The sequence below is a fragment of the Ascochyta rabiei genome, chromosome 4 (assembly GCF_004011695.2).
Source record: "Ascochyta rabiei chromosome 4, complete sequence".
Taxonomy (NCBI): Eukaryota; Fungi; Ascomycota; class Dothideomycetes; order Pleosporales; family Didymellaceae; genus Ascochyta; species Ascochyta rabiei.
In genome coordinates, this window is record NC_082408.1 from 1,871,251 (window position 1) to 1,887,835 (window position 16,585).

Here is a 16,585-nt window from a genome sequence, read left to right on the forward strand (position 1 = left end):
GCTCGTAGAGTTGACGTGCAGGCAGTGCCATAAAGCGCTCGGCTGTTGTACGTTGTACGTATCGTTCTCGTGCATCAGGACTGGCCAGATGCAGCAGCAGAAGCATCGCCAACTCTGAAACCAACCTTCAACAAATCCTCTTCTTCGATCTGCAGTTTCTTCTCCAGCAATTCATCAATATCCCAAGTGGCGCTGATGAGCCTGCCGTTCAACCACATTTTCTTCTCGCGGCTCAACCACACACAAAATGCCCCGCATAAGCCAGCATCGTCAGTGAGATCTGTTTTGGTCAATACTCGCACTTCTCTTCCGGACCGAGGATACGTACAAGGCATCACACTCTGCGGCGCCGTCTGCTCTGCCATCTCCGTCAGTACGGCCCCCGGATGCACCGCAATCGACAGCACACCCTCCTTGCCATACTGTTCAGCGATATACTCCATAAGCCTCGCCTGTGCAAGCTTCGATACGCAGTATCCAGTGTTCGCGATATGTCCACTTGTTATTAGAGTTGCGAAAGAGTTCACGGCAATGAACGTCTTTGCGCCATCACTCTCTCTCAGCAACGGAATGAAGTGGTGCGCAACGAGATAGGTCCCCTGAACATTGACATCAAAAACATCCCTGAAGTCCTGCGGATTGCCTTCGTCAATCTTGAGAACCACTGGACCAGAGTACCCAGAGTTGAGAACCAGAATGTCGAGCTTGCCAACTTTCTCTTTCACATGTCTCGCTAGTTCCGCTACACTCTCTGATGAAGTAATGTCGACTGGTAGGCACGTGATTAGGACAGAGGGAGCAAGTTCTCTGGCTTCCTGCGCGACCGCTGAGAGTTCTTTGTCCGAAGACGCGCGCGCGGATAGGATGAGATTCGCAGCACCGGCTTGAGCGTATGCATGTGCGATGCCAGCTCCTATACCGCGCGACGCGCCGATGATGAGAACGTTCAGCGGTGTCGGGAGTTTGTGTGTCCAAGGGTCCAAGGCCGCTGTGGGGTGGCTGTTTCTGGTCCGTGTAAACTTGTCGGCTAATGTAACGTCTTTTGTTCGGAGAGACATATTGCTGCAACTTGAAATAGTTTGAATGCAACATTCGTTGTGGCGTTGCCCTGTACTTGTGCTTTTGATAGTTGTGTCCGTTACTTAACCTGGTCCGAATTAGGAAGGTCGTTGCATGTCGAATAATGACTCATTTCGACTAGATATGCGGAGGTCTCTCAAAGCAACTTGAAGTTGTCGGGTAGACAAGGATCTGATCCGAAACCAGGAACTCTCAGACAAACTCTCGACTCAGTCGACGATTAAGTGTGCTTCCAACATCGACCTGGGAAAATGTTGACAGGGTTAACATCGGAATAATGGAATCTTAGTCTGATCGTGACAGGAAGGGAACAAAGGGGGAAGGTCAAAAATGTGGAGGTGCGTGTCTTTCAGTAAACTCGGTAGGGTAGTCGTGATACGGGTATCGGTGTTGATACAGGTGTAAACGGAGACAAAGACAGACATACTGCGTGGCATATGAATCAGTAGAAGAGACGGAAACAAATAAGGAAACGGAACAGGATAGAGATGCACTCTGGTGGCGACGGCTCTGAAACTTGGCTAGACTTGTGCATCGGTTGATGACATCCGGTCGGACAGTGCGATGATGATTTGTGACAAGAAACCTCGCCTTGAGAATACTTATCAACATCACATGTTGGAGACAGAAACCGGCGTCTGAGGTTTCTTGTTTGGCTGTGCTGGTTACCGTCTATATCACAATGCCCATTCTTCCTTATCATCCGTGGCACTGATGAATGGCTCGTCAATAAGTTTGACCGCCAACTCGCTGCAAAGCACACTGCACATATGTTAGTCTTAGCCGCTCTCCATCATCACGATATGAAATTGCAGAACTTACCAGGACGATCCAACAAGCGCATCCAATTCTCGAATAGCCTTCTCCCTCTTCGCCCCTGTGCTCACCCCCTTACTGACATCCAGTTGTAATTCGGCGATCCGCTTCCCCCTTGCGATGCCCGCGAGCTCGACGACCTTTTTGGCCAAGCAATCACTATGAAACGCATGCTGACACGGGAACACGAAGAATTGCCTTGCAAGCAAAGGCAGTCCGCACATGTAGCAGCGCTCGCCCGGCTCAACAATGGCATAGCGCTGATCCAGGGCCTTGATATCGCTCTTGATATGCTGCGCCGTTTCTTCGGAATCGTCCATTTCCTTCTTCAGCTCGTCAATCTTACGGCTGTAATCCTCGAGTGCAGTACAGATTTCTTCCTTGAAATCATCGATGACCACAAAGTCGGGGAAGAAAGGAATCAAATCCTCAATGCGCAGCAGCTCAACACGGCGGAGGAACTCGATCGCTGTCTTGATGCCTGAAGACTGTGAGATAACCTTCTTGGCGATGGCGAGCCAGAGCTTCTTGCGAAGCGCAGGCTCGGTGTTGGAGCGATCAGCGACATTGCTAGCGAGATCGATTTCCTCATACTTCAGGGCGAGGTCTACAGCTTGTGCGTATTGACCCATAGAACTGTAGATGTGCACGCACGACTGCACGCGCTTATGCTGGATGCAGAGACGCAGAGCAAAATCGGCGTCGTAGTTTTGCTCGTGTGCAAGGGATTGCCCTTCCAAGTATGCAAGGAGTGCTGATTCATCAGTAGTTGGGTGAGATGCGTAGATTGAGATGAGCGTGTTGTGTATCGCAGCATCGGTCGACTGACGTTGATTGATTTCGAAGAGCAGGTAACGGATAGCTTGGTTCTGGCTCAAAGGGGCTTTGCTGATGTTGTTGTAATTCAAGAACGCTGGAATAAGCTTCTGGGCATTGAGATTCGACTGCCGTGTCATAATCTCGACAAGTTCGACAGGAGATTGAACCATAAGCACACTGCTGTACTTGTAGAATGTCTCTGGATCAGTCTGCTTCTTGAGAACAGCCAGAGACTCTTGCCATCGTTCTCGCTGCACCCAATACGAGAGAACGTAATTGTAGTCGTTGACCACCGTGGCAAAGTACAAGAGTTCTTCTTCTCTGCCATGGCTGCTGATGATGTCGTATGCTGTCTTGCGGTCGAGATCTGTCTTGTACTTGGATGCGAAGTCCTGGTATTCTTTTCTGATGACCGAAAGATGATCCTGGGTTTCCGCAGTATTCATACTCTCTGAGAGTTCAGCTTTAGTCGTGATGGTGTCGTCAAGGATGTTGAGTTTGGCCATGTACAGCTCAATGAGCCAGGTGGCGACCATGGTCCGTTGCATCAGAGATGTCTTCTTGAGCGTTGACAACTTTGTAAGCAGGTATTTCCGAAGAGCATCTTGTTCTCCTTGGTCGATGAACGTCAAAGCCACTTGCTCGAAGGGCTTTGTACTTCGACCATACACAGCGGCTGCCTCCAGATATTGGCCCTTACCCACCAGGTAATCTCCAGACGCAGTGGCGACGGCGTCCTTTTGTGTCGATGTCTTCGCAAACTGCGAAGCAGCCTCGAACTGTTGTGATCTTAGCAAGATCTTCCAGACGTCTCTGGTCTCATCTGTTACGACGATTTCGAAGATTTCACGAGTAGTGAACAGCCAGTAGGTGTTCGACTTAATGTCAGCGACCAAGCTTAATGCGCTCTGCCCGGGCTCGAGAACGACTTGATCAAATACGATGGTATCGTCAAGACGGTTCGTGACCACGACCCTTCCTTCGACCAATTGTAAAATATGCCACTGGCTAAGGATCATCGAGCTCACTGCATCGTTTGTTCTCCTTGCACGGCCACTAGCAGTCTGGGACGCTGGGATCTGCGATCTAGGCAGCAACTTTGAGTCCGCTAGGACCTTGGCCCCAAGGTCAGAAGTTTCCTGCGATATGAATAGCTTGCCATGCAATACGCCTTGAGATGTGAGCCATCCAAATATCCGTTCGCCGTTGAGACGCTCCTGGTCCGGTGATTGCTGATTCTCTGGGGAAACTGCCAGAAGAGACGTGGCCGACGGCGAGACATTTGGGAGCTCGTGTACGGTCGCGGATTCGCTCTCAAAGAACTTTGAGAAGATTGAGCCGCTGCCTTCGTGTGCGTTCCGTCCAATCTTCCCTGCGAATTGTACGAACGTTGATGGAGTCGCAATGACAACGCGTCGCAGGTCCTGCCTTCCAGGTATGATGTCCGTCCACAGACCGGTGATGGGGCCGTCTGTAGTGCTATATACGCTTTTCAAGTAGCGTTCCTCCCTCCTGTAGAACTCAGAAGAAGGTTCTATGAAGACCTCGTAGACGTTGCCGTCTGATGCTCCGACCAGGATCTCCCGCGTCGATGCTGTTGGCTGCGAAGGATTCCATGATATGCTTTCAATAACGACGCCTTTCAGTCGAGACAATGCTTTGGGTGTTCGTGATTGGGTGTGGAGATAGTAGTTCTCGGCGAGGGTGGTCGTTACGATCAGATGCGAGGCGGAGGGGTCGAGGAAGAGGCGCCGGATGACGCCAATCTCTGAAGGCTTCTTGGGCAGATCGATGTCTGTACATCAATCAGTAAACCTCAGACGACCCTCGCGCCGCGACAGCATGTCCTACGAACCGTCTATATCTGCTGGGCTGTCCAGATCAATGCGCAGGATGCGCCCAGTCGAGAGGGCCAGGACAAGGACGTTGTTGGCTACCGCAGCTGCTACAAAATCCGAGGATATGGAGAATTGCAGCGATACGCGCTCTATGCTGAACATAGGCAGTGAAGCGTCGTCCTGTGCATTGCTCGTGCTGGGCGGCGCATAGCCGCTCGAGGTGTCGTAGGCCATGCAGGGCTTTGGTACAGCTCGCCGCTATCAAGATGCCGTAGTCATCTTCTTCAAGCGTGCATACAGCTTGGGAGGTCCTTCAATGCTCGAGAGGTGCACTGTCGTACGTCACGAGCGCATCGCGGTGTTGCTGGCGGTGACGCCTAGGCGTGTACCTAGGTCGAGCTTTAGGCTGTGCTGATTGTTCGGAGATTGTTCGGGATGGCGCTTTTCGCACGCACAGCAATTCACTCAGGATCACTCGGAGCGAGGGACATCACACCCTTTGGTCTCATCACTGCGTTGATTCATCTTCTCCCGTCACAAAGCTTAAGTCTTGGGTACCATCAGCAATGTTCGTAAGACTCCAATGTCCACAGCACGACGCTGTGTCGATGACCTTGATCAACACTTGGTTCTTAGCTGGGCATGGTTTCCTCGCCGCAAATGACCATGCACTACGAAGCTCGGTAGAAGTTTGCACAGCCTCAGATCGGTGACGCGAGTTGTCCTCTTTGAGAAGGCACGTTCCTGGATCTTTGCCCAGTTTGTCTGGCGTTTCAAAACAACATCGAGCTTACTCTGAACATTTGCTTTCTTTCACAGCAGGCAGCGGCTGATATATCTAGCTGCAAGTCAAGGCCGATGGAGCATAACATGCAGCCTTCTCTTTGTTCTTGGTCTTTGTTGCATCAGGCGCACCAAGCCGCATCCATGTTGCAATTCTAAATCGGACTCCATTTGCACCGACGAGGATCGCTACTCTTCTGGTACGAGCGTTAGGCGTTAGGCTTGGCGAAGGACAAATAACATCGACCGCACGCTCAGCTCCCTGGACAGCGAGCCTTCCTTCCAAGCGTCTGTCGGAGTTCATAACAGTTTCTTAACTACGCCTTGACCTCAGAAAGGCTCATGAGCCAACGATCTTGAGCCGTGCTCAGTGATGGGAAAGAGAGTGGATGATCACATAAGTGTATCGGTACACTCAGTGGGCGGCACTTGGACACCGACTCACTCAAGAACATGGAGAAACGATATCGTGGACGGAAACAGCAGGAGCAGGAGCTGGGCCTGGACTTGGGGTTTCCGTAATCGGTTGTCTTCAGCAGACAGGACGACAAGCCAGGCCGTTACAGCAGCAACCAGGTCTGCAGAAAGGACGATGCCGCTGGTCTTCAGCGCAATTTGGTCATTCATCTGCCACAGCCTTTGGCCCATGGTCATACAAATTTTCACGGCAAAAAAGCAGTGGACTGCACTCTTCCTGTTCCTCAGTTGCGCAGTGGTGCCCATGGTCGTACTTGGTTACTTCACGCCTGAACCCTCTTTCGCCTTCGGAACGTGGCCTCCTTTTTATAACGTTTTCGCGACCAAGACCATGTCCTGTGACAACCGGGATATCGACTACTATCCGGTCAACTCGACAATCACAGGCATCGAGGGGCTCTTTGTGCTCGACCAAACCTGGGGACGATTCGCGTTCTCAACGGTCAAGACTATCGATGCTGCCTGGGATATCGTTTTCGGTCGGGGAGTGCAATTGCTGGCCTGGTGGGCTGCATACATTGTCTTTTCCGATGCTCTGTTACGCGTAATCGAACGTCATCCGGCGTCGTTTCGTATCTTCCAGCGTATTGCGTTGGAAGGCCCCAGCCTACTCTCACTATGGACGCTATGCAAGGAGGTGTTATCTATAAAGAGCAAACGCACGAAGTTACTGTTCACATACATGCTTCTTTCAACCAGCTACGTTCTCTGCATCCCGGTGTTCCTCGGAGCAATGACAGGTTACGACAGCACGGCTATAGCCTGGATCGACATTGATAACTCAAACGACATTGTTCCCGCGTCTGCAATGAAGCCAGCATGGGTGATAACCGGCACCAGAAACTCAACATTTGACCACAAAGTCTGCTCAGACCCCGGCAATGCCGATATTCAGTCACAATACTTTTCTCCACGCGTAGACCACTGTGGGTTTCTCTTCTACAACTATGGTTCGTGAGAAATGATCTAACGCTTTAAGGTTCTTGTCAAATGCCGAATGGGACCATGGCGCCACCAGGTACCTTCCGATACTATGAATCTTTCGCCTTGTCTGTTAGCACCTCTTCTCCGCTTGAAGAAGGGATAAGTTGTAAGTAGACGGTTTTGCAAAGGACGAGTTTGTGCTGAGGGTTGTGCTAGGCATGTTCAACTACCACGGTAGCGATGGAACCTGGGATGCGACTGAATCGGAACAAAACGCCAGCCCAAAGGAAGTGATCTATAATTGTATGGACCCGTAAACACTTATATCGCTTGTCGCTATCTGATACTTTCCAATAGGTAACGAGACTGTGACTTTGAGAGTCAACGAACAAACTTACGACATTCAGAATCTCAATGGCACCCTCGCCCTCTGTTACAACAACGAAGCATACGATCATTGGGCGCTACAAGGCAAGTCAAGGTGTCTTCCCGACACGGCCAATCCCTCGTACCAATGGGGGTTTTCGACGATGCTGTCAGGCATATTTGTGTTCATTCACTTCGGATGGTGCGTGAGCATGTATATTTTGTGGCTAGACGCGCAAAGCAAGTCTACTCTGATCAATGAGGGCTACAAAATGACACCGCTTAGAGCAGCCTTCGCCATCGTTAAAGCTGTGAAACACAAAACAGGTCTTGAAGAGGAACAGTTAGTCAGACACAATACAAGAGCCCTGAACAAAGAGATTTATGGATTCGGGAAAGAGAAGGGAACGAATGTTGAATACAGCATATTCGTAGCAAACGCTGAGGAAGATGTGAAAGATGGAAAAGCGACTAGGAGAAGAAGAGTCTTGGCGTAAGATGGGTTACCATTATGGGATCTTTGATCCTACACACCGAAAGACAACTATGCTTTTCAAACAACCAGCCTTGCATCTGCTCAATACATGCGTCCAGGTCTCAGACAGTCAGTGTTCTTGGATCAATTTCAGTTGTGCGTTGTCTTGCGGCGTCTACGCAGAATGCATAAGAAGTGTTGCCGTCGACGCTATCAACAGCATGAATACAACGATGTGCCAGTACTCAGAACCTAGTCACCAGAACGAATAAATCTTAGCCATCGTAAAAGCAATGGCGAAACCTATTGACCAGTGTGCTGAACCCGGTTCAGTGCACAGTTCGTCGTCTACTCTATGCGACAATCCCCGACCCGTTTCATGTCCAACGACCTTTCCGAAAGCTCCTCAGCCTTGTGCTCACCGTCGATGGTGCAACACCCTTTCATGCGCTTCCCAAAAGTTCAGCGCCAGTCTTCCAACATTCACATCACATCTCAGCTCTCTGCACACTTATCAAAAGCGCGCGCACCGTCTTGCGCGTAATTGTACTCTGACCTGGCTTCATCCCAACCCAGCTTCTTCAAACACTAAACGCATACTACAAGTCCGGCTCACCACGTTGCTTACTGACATAGACACCGACACTAAGCTGCACGATATTTACTCTGCGGCACTGATGTTGTACACCTTTCCAGTCCAAGCTGTTGTCAACGACCTCAAGATCTCGAAGGTACGGTGTCAGTGCTTTGATTGCACCACAAAGGATGAGAAGTGGACAGCAGAAATGAATACTGCGATCGAAAAGGAGGCGTACGAGCTATTGGGGAAGATCGAGGATACGAACGTTGCGTTCAAAGAGTTGGATACAGGGGTATTGAAGCAGTGGAGGACAGGTGGGACCGAAAGGTTGCAAAAGATGGTCGACGCGCTGCCTGAGACTGAGGACCTGAAAGAAATGACTGTAGTGAAGAAGTATTTTCCGAGGCAAGTCAGGAAGATGCAAGAGGCAGGTGACGGTGCCAGCGTTGGGCTCATGCGCAAGACTGTGTCTGAAGAAGGGAATGGCGATAGCGGTTGCGAGATAGATCTATAGCTTGGTGCTTTCTGAATGCCTGATCAGGAGAACCATCTTGACTCGCACTTCTGCTTCCCATGTCCATTGAGCATTTCTACAATGATTCGTTCCGATAAACTCGCGTATGTCCCTTCATTGACACCCCAGTGCAGCAAGCACTTCACTGTATCTCGTCCATTCTAACACCACAGCAAACACGCCATATCAAACACCGTCCCCACCATATAAACCCTGTGCATACTTCACTCTCAACGTCTCCCAACACAGTCACCCAAGCCAACGAACCAACCAACTCAATCTCCCGATCCCAAAAATGGAAAACCTAGACGAACTCTTCGCCCTCGACACCCTAGCTTTCCTCCTCGCCCTCATCGCCTGGCCGCTGAAATGGCTACTCGCCCCCTTCCTGGCCCTCCTCGCCAGCCTCCACATCCCGCTCTTCGACACGCCAGCAGAGTTCTCGCCCTTCTTCTACGTCTCCACTCTGCTCGCATCGTTCTTTTTCGGTCTGTGCATCCGCCCACGCGGTTCTAGATACTACCTTGTCTGGGCCACGGCTGTTGTTGTGGTGTGTGCTTGTGTGTTGAGTGCGCGCATGGCGGACCATGTTGAGGAGCAGTTGGAGGAAGTGGAGGATCGGGGCTTGCGGTGGTGCTTTGAGGGATGGAAGACGTATGAGACGTGGCTGGCGTGGGTTGGTGAGGAACTTCGGGTCTGCAGAGAGGAGACAGAGTATGAAGAGTTGGCAAAGTCTGTTGGTGTAGATCTTGCAGACATTTGTGATGTGGAGAACAAGTGTAGGAATACGGGCGCTGGGTTGCTGATTGGAGGAATGTGAGCCTTGATGCCTACCTGGACGAAGCTGATGTAAAGAATTGTCAAAGGTGAACGGTAGTACGAGTCCACAAGCAAATACATGAACAGAAGATCCACAAGTTCTTTGCAGATAGAATGATAATCATCGAAACGCCGATGCTATGCCCTGGTACCCTAAGTGTATGCAAAGAAGTTTACAACGCGACGTGCCCATTAGTCCTGCCCTCCTTGTGCACAAGGGGTTCATCATCGTCTTCGTCGTCTGTCAAGCCTTCAAGCTCAAACTCCTCCGCATCCCTGACTCTACGATCAACTCGTGCGTAGCCGTTCGGTGCTCCGTTCGCATGCGGTGCTTCGGCATCGACCTTAGAGTCCTGGAAGGCGTAGACGGCATACATATGGATGAGAAGGTTGGCAACTAAGTGTAGTGTTAGCGACTGTCGCAATCGATTGTGAATTGATGCACTTACAGAGGAACATCAAAAAGGCTACGCTAAATAAGATTAGAACGTAGGAGACGTGTGTGACGTTTGCGTCTGCAAGGAGCTGCATCTGCTCCTCTGTCGCACCCATGAAAAGGAAGCCGCCAGCGATGAGTAGGAACGGTGTCAGGTACTGGAAGCTGTTTGGATCCGGGTCCGAGAGGTCGTTGGTAACGGCAATGCGATCCTTGAGCACAAAGGAGATCTCAATCATGCGCGCAGCACCGGCAGCCATGAGAGTGTAGCCGAACACGGTGTGAATCATGGTAGAGATAGGCAGATGCTGTGGGTGGGATGACATGGCCCAGCCGGTGACGAAGATGACCATACCGGGGATGAGGTTGCGCTTGGGCTGTCCATTTCTCTTGCGGCTAAGCCATACACCAACCAGGCCGGCGGCCCACCAGATGATGCCCATAGATGTGTGCTGCAAATCGTTATGCACCCATGGCCCACCCCAGCGATGCTCGGTAAAAGTGTTGACACAACCCCAAGCTGCAATGACCAGTGAGTCGAAGAATTCCTGGCTGCGGCCGGTTCTCTTCAACCACATCTGCCCCACAAGCAGCAGGATAGTAAGGATGATTCCGTAGGCGACAAAAGCACTGCCCATGATGAAGTGGGCCAGACACTGGCCTGTGTGGTCGGCTCTGCAGAAACCCAGCGCAGTGATACCTCCAAATACGAATTGGACCCAGGTGACAATCGGCATCGTCTTTCCCACCACGCCGTGCGCCTTTACTACGATCCTCCGGATCTTGCCGTGTATGCCCTTCTCGAGATGCAGCTTGAGGTAGACGCCCATGACGATTTGGACGACCAGCATGAGCATGATGACAGGGACAAATTTGGCGTGGATGTTCTCGGTGAACTGTCTGCCTTTATGTTTGTGGCCTAGAAAGTAGCCAACAACGGCGAGGATGGAGCCAGTAACCTGAACAGGAACGTGCCATTTGGACCGTGTAATCTAGGATCTGTCAGTCTACCTGGACCGTCGATTGCCATCCATTGTGGGTGCTTACACCCAGCACCATTCCTGTGGGAAAGATGATACCCCATGCCAACGATTGCACCAGGATGTGTGTCCATAGTATCGAATCGATTGGGTCTTCAGAGACGGCGTGCCCCTCTTCTATCTTATTCATGTGCTGCTCGTGTGCTGTGGCTGCTGTACTGAACAACAGCGTTGTCGCGAGCGCGGCTCCTCTCGCCTTCAGTCCCATGTTGACCATAGGCAGGGGCTGAATCGCGCAAGGCTCCACAGGCGTAGACAAACTTCGGTGGCTCCGGCGTGGAGGTTTCAGGCGGCAATCGACGTATAACGGCGCATTCGAGGGATTGTGGATCAGTCCAGGGTGCAACTGCAGGGTGTAACGAGAGAGAGTGTTGTCGCCTTCGAGGACCCCAAGGGAGCCGCGTCGCAATCTACTGCTTACGTGGAGAGGGCGCGCTCGTTATTGGCTCTAGCTTTCCGCCACATGCCGTCAGCCAGCAAACACCGACATCTCCGAGCTGCATCACACCTCACTCACCTTGTAACAGCATGGCCGTCGGCACAGACGTTACTGAGATCGCAGACAGTGAGGAAGAGCCACTGACGTCTTCGCCTGCTGCTCTTCCAGATGCAGCTGCTGACAAGCTTTCCACAACAGCTGGTCAAGACGCCCAAGCTGTGACTTGGCTTCACCAAGATCCTGCCAGAAGCATTGCCAATGAAGCCTCGAGCCGCACCGACGGCTTGGATGTCGACCAGGCAGAATCTTCGGCAAACGTTGAGACGGCGCTGGTCGATCACATTGATCTACAACCTGCACTACAGACAGGTACTAACGTTGCCAGCGCGTGCACCACGAAGAATAGAATGCAAGCAGCCGCTTCTGCATCACAGGTCACTGTAGCTGCCTTTGGTGCAGACCACCACACTGGCAGCATCGATCCGGTTGGAACAGACGGTGAGGACAGCGTTGGAAAAGATACAGCACACTCGCCTGAAACTGGGATTTCAATACAGCACGATGAGCACATGTCCATGCCGACAAACACCCAAGGCAAGTGGAGGGACCGTCAGAAAGACATACACCGGCCAAGCTTTCCGGAACATTTGTCTGATAGTCCTATCCGCACGAGTGTTGAGCGAGTCAACATTCCAAGTGAACGTTTACCAACATCTTCCTCGCAAGAGGACGAAGCATGTGGCAACCTCGCAGCGATTCCTGAATCAAGAGTCAACGATCCTGCAAACCTTTTCAACGATCAGCAGGACCCCAGCCAAGGTCACGCAGCTACGAGTCATATCATCAAGACAGGAAACGACAATAGCGAAACTTCGGTTGGACGAACTCAGCATGCTATAGTTCTTGCATCTTTAGTCTGTTTAACGACACTGAACTACTGATATTTGCTCACATACTGTATAGATCGGACCGCCAGTAACCACTACCACAAAGCGACCGCATTTCAACGTCAACACCGACACTCCTGTTACCGCTACTGGAGACACCTCAAATTGTATGGACTTGGATCATCTACCAGCGGCTACCGACTCGACAACATCCCACACCAACTCAAACCAAACAACATTAGGCGTAGCTGCAACAAGACCTGGTCTCCATGATGATTACAACGTATCGGAAAATCTGGAACCCTGTTCTCTTGCCAGATGTACACCAGCACTAGCGTCACCACCTGATGACGAGCCTAATCCCAGTGAAAACGATTACGGGATGAGTGGTAACGGAAATCTTCCACGTACTGCGGCAGATCCAAATACGGCAGCAACTTCACATGAGCCTCATGCTAAACAGCAGACGAGCATTGATTCGATCTTCGGAACTCGGGCTTCAGCCATGAGTGTTAATGTCAATCAATCTAAACAAGCAACAGCAGACACGCCAGCTGAGCAGAGTTCCGAGAAGAGACCAGTTCTTGAGGAATGGCGTCTGAAGTCAGAGACAAAGCAAGCGTTAGAGCCTATAATTCAGAGTGGGGTAGCAGAAGTCCACTCGCACCGAGAGGACGACACCAACGTCGGAGTCGATTCAAGCTTGGCGTCCACGGCGCCTGCAACACATGCACAATCGCAATCAAGTCTTTCACAAACCAGCGAGCCAGCCTCACCACGCCCCGTCGCCAAATTAACACCCCAAGAGATCACACTCGCCGAGCTCAAGGCGCAAAAAGCCGTTTTGCTTGCCTCTCTAGTTGCATTACCAGCGATTCAAGTGCTCATTGAAGAGAACCAGACCTTTGGCGCTGATATGTCCGACGATGACGGCGAACCTACCGAGGCCGACGTCACGGCTGCTGCGAACAAGATGGTCAAGGAACACATCAAGCTACTGCACGAGTACAACGAGCTGAAAGACGTCGGACAGGGGCTAATGGGTCTCATTGCTGATCAGCGCGGTGTAAGGATTGTAGAAGTCCAAGATGAGTTTGGTCTTGATGCAAACGACTGAAGGGTGCAAGCAGGAGCTGGCTTTATCAAGTTCGCAGTCGCGCTGACGGCAACTGTGTCTAAGGAGATGTCCGAACCATAATACCCAGGGAGATTTTTCGCCAAGAAGAAGACAATACAAAAGCAATTGTAAACAGACCACCGGTGCGGCGTGACATGGTTGTCAATCTCGCAATGAGCACGAAAATGCGTGCACGTTCATGAACATTCGATTATTCCTTAAGCCGCACCTCTCTTGAACCAGCCAATCCTTGCCGCGGCCTGCATCACGACCATAGCCTCAAATTTTATCCCTCAGCGGCTATGACACATGAAAAACCATACATGGACAGATCATGTGTCAGGCTCAACATCGTTTTGTTTTTGGTGCGCAGAAACTGCTCGGCTTAGCGTTTTTAAGCAGAACTCACGCCCTGCGCGCTGTACCGATGAGAACCGAGCGCCTGTCGTTTCACGTCTCACCACCAGACCAGCAACGACTACACCGAATCGAGTTTCGCGGCATGGCGGAATGTCTGTATTAAGAGGAAGCTAATATTCATGAGGCTCTTTCTTACACATCAATGACGTTGATACGAAACCTGCGCCTGGTACAGCAACAACTCATGGCTTCCAGACTCTACAGCGTGATATTGGACATGTAAAAGGACCCACTTGTGCAGGACTGCGCAAACAACGTCACGTTCGCATGTGGAGCGTAGTGTTGTGATGGCGGCGGGATCGTGAGATCTGGAGACGAAGGGGGGAGAAAATTCTTCATGGTTTCCTGGGGTATATAAGCCTGGGTGAAGAGTAGGGACAAAGAGCGCCATCACCATCAGCAACAACCTTCAAACATCACTACCTACATCAACGCACACACAACTTCACCAGTCTCGCAACCTTGACCCACTTCCTCCATCGACCAATTTCATGCTCGAGTACGACCTCATCGCCTACAAGATGAACAATATGGACTCGCACCCGCGCGTCCTCTCCCTCAGCGCCGGCTCTTCAGCCACTACATCCATTGTCTCGACACCCGTCACGCAGTCGCGCCGCGCCAGCCACGACTCGCAACACGATGCGCACCACTTCGTCAACCTGGGCAAGACGGACAAGTCACTGAACTCGTCCATCAAGAAACTCTGGAAGGACTTCAAACACGCCGCGGCCGAACACCACCGCAGCGTCAACGCCGCCTACGAAGCTACACATGGCGCCGGACCAAGGGTTGGCGCCCTCGGCGGCATTAGGGTCGAGTGAGAACAACGCATACCAACCGTGCCGTCATGAGGGCTCGTCGTAACAGAACGACGAGGTCTTGACTTGCGGTTACAAGGTGTTTGCAGGCTCATCGCACGGACAGAGAGAAGTGAGAGAGGGCCGTGGAAGGGAGGCTGGGGGAACCAAAAGCGCTGTTTTCTTCTTCTTTTGGAGCGACTAAGAGTTTATTTTTTCGAGCACTATACCCCAGAGCACATGCTCGAGGCAGCAAGCAAGTAATATTTAATGCACGCTTTCTTTTCACATGGACATGTTCTTCCCTTATCATGACAGATGGTTGTACATGTAGTAAAGAATGGACTCACAAGCAGACCAAAAGCTATGCACGGCCTTCGGGCGAAAGGGTAATCAATTGGGGTATCTCATCACGCTCATCCTCGTGCGCTACAACGACTCAAATCTCTACCGGCTCCGTCAAAACTCCAACTCCTCAACCTCCATCCCACACTCGGTGCAGCTCTTCCTCGTCATGCCCGTCTCGGGATTCAGCACACCCCTCCCCCATTCGTGCTCATGCTTATCATAGCGACCCTTGATCTTCTGTCCAAACTCTGCTTCGCCGCCGTCGCCACTCAGTCTTGCGCGCTTGTACGCCTCGACGCGTGTGCGGCGCTTCAAGTCGTCGAGTTTGTTCTTGAACTTCTTCTCCTTGCGCTGCTTGCTGACTTTTGTGCGCTTCTCGTACTCGGTGTCCAGCGCTTCGGCGGAGCCCCATTTCTGCGGGCTGAAGGCGTAGGCTTCGACTTGTAGGCGTAGGAAGAGCTGCATGTTGTGGAAAGAGGTTTTGTGCGGGTTGGGCCGCTCGAGATGCGGGAGGAGGTCCTCGTCGGCGAGCTCAGGGTTTGTGAGAAGATAGTCGTCGCGCGCTTCTGTTTTGGTGAGGAGCGAGTATTTATCCGGGATCGATTCTTTGCAGCGCGAACAAACAGAGATGTGGAATGTGTCGGCCCATTTCCAGTCTATTTCCAGGCTGTTGCACTCGCGACATTTGCCGGGAATGTCTTTCTTGCCATCGCCGTATTTGCCTTTGAACGTGCCGGCCTCGATCTCGGCATTCTCGGCGGCTTCGAGGAGCGCGGCGTCTTCGTCTTCAGCCTCATCTTTCCCGTTTACGGCGTTCAGGATCGATATGCCAGGCTCGTAGGGCCCAGCGCGCGCTTCTCGTAACTTTCTACGCACCTGTTCACGCTCCCACTCTGCGAGTGTCATGCCTTCTGGTTTCTGTTCTTCGCGACTTTTGCCTGTCCACATGGCACGGTTGTGCGGGTCGTCTGTTGTGCTGAGAAAACCGCCCTTCGTGTCGGTCATGGTGCTGAAGTCGTAATCGATAAAGTCGGAGCGCTTGATGTCTTTGCTCTTGCTCTGGTGGATGTATGAGTTCGAGGGCGGCTGGATGAAGCCGCCAGATGCTTGCGTGGAGCTGGCATTACGGACTTGTGTGGGAGTGGTAGACGACGTTAGGGACGAGTATGCGCGTTTCGTGCCAGCGACGGGTGCGGGCGAGGGACGGGACGCTTGAACTTGCTGTGCCTGTGCTTTTGCTCGGAGCCGGGCTTCTTCCTGGTGGTTGTGAGTGAGAAATACTAACAATGGCATATCTAAGTCTCACCATCCGCCTGATCTGCTCTGGAGTCGGAGGGTTGGGCGGCAGCTTGCCCGCTGAGCGAGTGGCTCGCGGCGGCGTTGCTGGTCTGTCGCCCATAATTGTAGGACTGTGAGTCTGGCGAGAGATGGCACCGTCAACAGCACTCTCGAGCAACTTGTATTTTTGCAGAGAGTCGTTTGGCACTTCGCGAGTGGCGGCTGTCACCACGTCGGAGCCGCGATCGAGACCCTTGTTCCTGTGACGATTGCGCTAACAATTCTCCACTACGTCATCCCGCGATCTTTCAGATCGCATGAGGCATCAC

The 16,585-nt window shown here is 51.9% G+C and overlaps 9 protein-coding genes across 9 annotated transcripts, besides 1 other annotated feature; 5 read left to right on the forward strand and 4 right to left on the reverse strand.

The window, feature by feature from the left end:
- Positions 1-74: 74 nt before the first annotated feature.
- Positions 75-1,058, reverse strand: EKO05_0003047 (uncharacterized protein; the record flags this gene model as incomplete). The annotated part of the gene is made up of 2 exons (XM_038937725.1): positions 75-280; positions 329-1,058. 2 exons carry the CDS (start codon positions 1,056-1,058, stop codon positions 75-77), a joined length of 936 nt encoding a protein of 311 aa, XP_038801610.1.
- Positions 1,059-1,757: 699 nt separating this feature from the next.
- Positions 1,758-4,787, reverse strand: EKO05_0003048 (tethering complex subunit; the record flags this gene model as incomplete). Its single annotated transcript, XM_038937910.1, has 3 exons — positions 1,758-1,842; positions 1,903-4,510; positions 4,571-4,787. 3 exons carry the CDS (start codon positions 4,785-4,787, stop codon positions 1,758-1,760), a joined length of 2,910 nt encoding a protein of 969 aa, XP_038801611.1.
- Positions 4,788-5,709: 922 nt separating this feature from the next.
- EKO05_0003049 (uncharacterized protein) lies at positions 5,710-7,600 on the forward strand (the record flags this gene model as incomplete). Its single annotated transcript, XM_038938046.2, has 4 exons — positions 5,710-6,739; positions 6,793-6,903; positions 6,954-7,040; positions 7,095-7,600. The coding sequence occupies 4 exons, from the start codon at positions 5,710-5,712 to the stop codon at positions 7,598-7,600; spliced, it is 1,734 nt and encodes a 577-aa protein (XP_038801612.2).
- Positions 7,601-7,871: 271 nt separating this feature from the next.
- On the forward strand, positions 7,872-8,672 carry EKO05_0003050 (uncharacterized protein; the record flags this gene model as incomplete). The annotated part of the gene is made up of 1 exon (XM_059636080.1): positions 7,872-8,672. One exon carries the CDS (start codon positions 7,872-7,874, stop codon positions 8,670-8,672), a length of 801 nt encoding a protein of 266 aa, XP_059492063.1.
- Positions 8,673-8,912: 240 nt separating this feature from the next.
- Positions 8,913-8,951: a tandem repeat.
- Positions 8,952-8,967: 16 nt separating this feature from the next.
- EKO05_0003051 (uncharacterized protein) lies at positions 8,968-9,492 on the forward strand (the record flags this gene model as incomplete). Its single annotated transcript, XM_059636081.1, has 1 exon — positions 8,968-9,492. One exon carries the CDS (start codon positions 8,968-8,970, stop codon positions 9,490-9,492), a length of 525 nt encoding a protein of 174 aa, XP_059492064.1.
- Positions 9,493-9,664: 172 nt separating this feature from the next.
- EKO05_0003052 (uncharacterized protein) lies at positions 9,665-11,184 on the reverse strand (the record flags this gene model as incomplete). The annotated part of the gene is made up of 3 exons (XM_038937797.1): positions 9,665-9,888; positions 9,941-10,919; positions 10,975-11,184. 3 exons carry the CDS (start codon positions 11,182-11,184, stop codon positions 9,665-9,667), a joined length of 1,413 nt encoding a protein of 470 aa, XP_038801613.1.
- A 311-nt stretch (positions 11,185-11,495) lies between these two features.
- On the forward strand, positions 11,496-13,410 carry EKO05_0003053 (uncharacterized protein; the record flags this gene model as incomplete). Its single annotated transcript, XM_038938079.1, has 2 exons — positions 11,496-12,320; positions 12,370-13,410. 2 exons carry the CDS (start codon positions 11,496-11,498, stop codon positions 13,408-13,410), a joined length of 1,866 nt encoding a protein of 621 aa, XP_038801614.1.
- Positions 13,411-14,321: 911 nt separating this feature from the next.
- Positions 14,322-14,654, forward strand: EKO05_0003054 (uncharacterized protein; the record flags this gene model as incomplete). Its single annotated transcript, XM_038945204.1, has 1 exon — positions 14,322-14,654. The coding sequence occupies one exon, from the start codon at positions 14,322-14,324 to the stop codon at positions 14,652-14,654; it is 333 nt and encodes a 110-aa protein (XP_038801615.1).
- A 435-nt stretch (positions 14,655-15,089) lies between these two features.
- EKO05_0003055 (DNA repair protein rad14) lies at positions 15,090-16,377 on the reverse strand (the record flags this gene model as incomplete). The annotated part of the gene is made up of 2 exons (XM_038938167.1): positions 15,090-16,235; positions 16,285-16,377. The coding sequence occupies 2 exons, from the start codon at positions 16,375-16,377 to the stop codon at positions 15,090-15,092; spliced, it is 1,239 nt and encodes a 412-aa protein (XP_038801616.1).
- Positions 16,378-16,585: the final 208 nt, after the last annotated feature.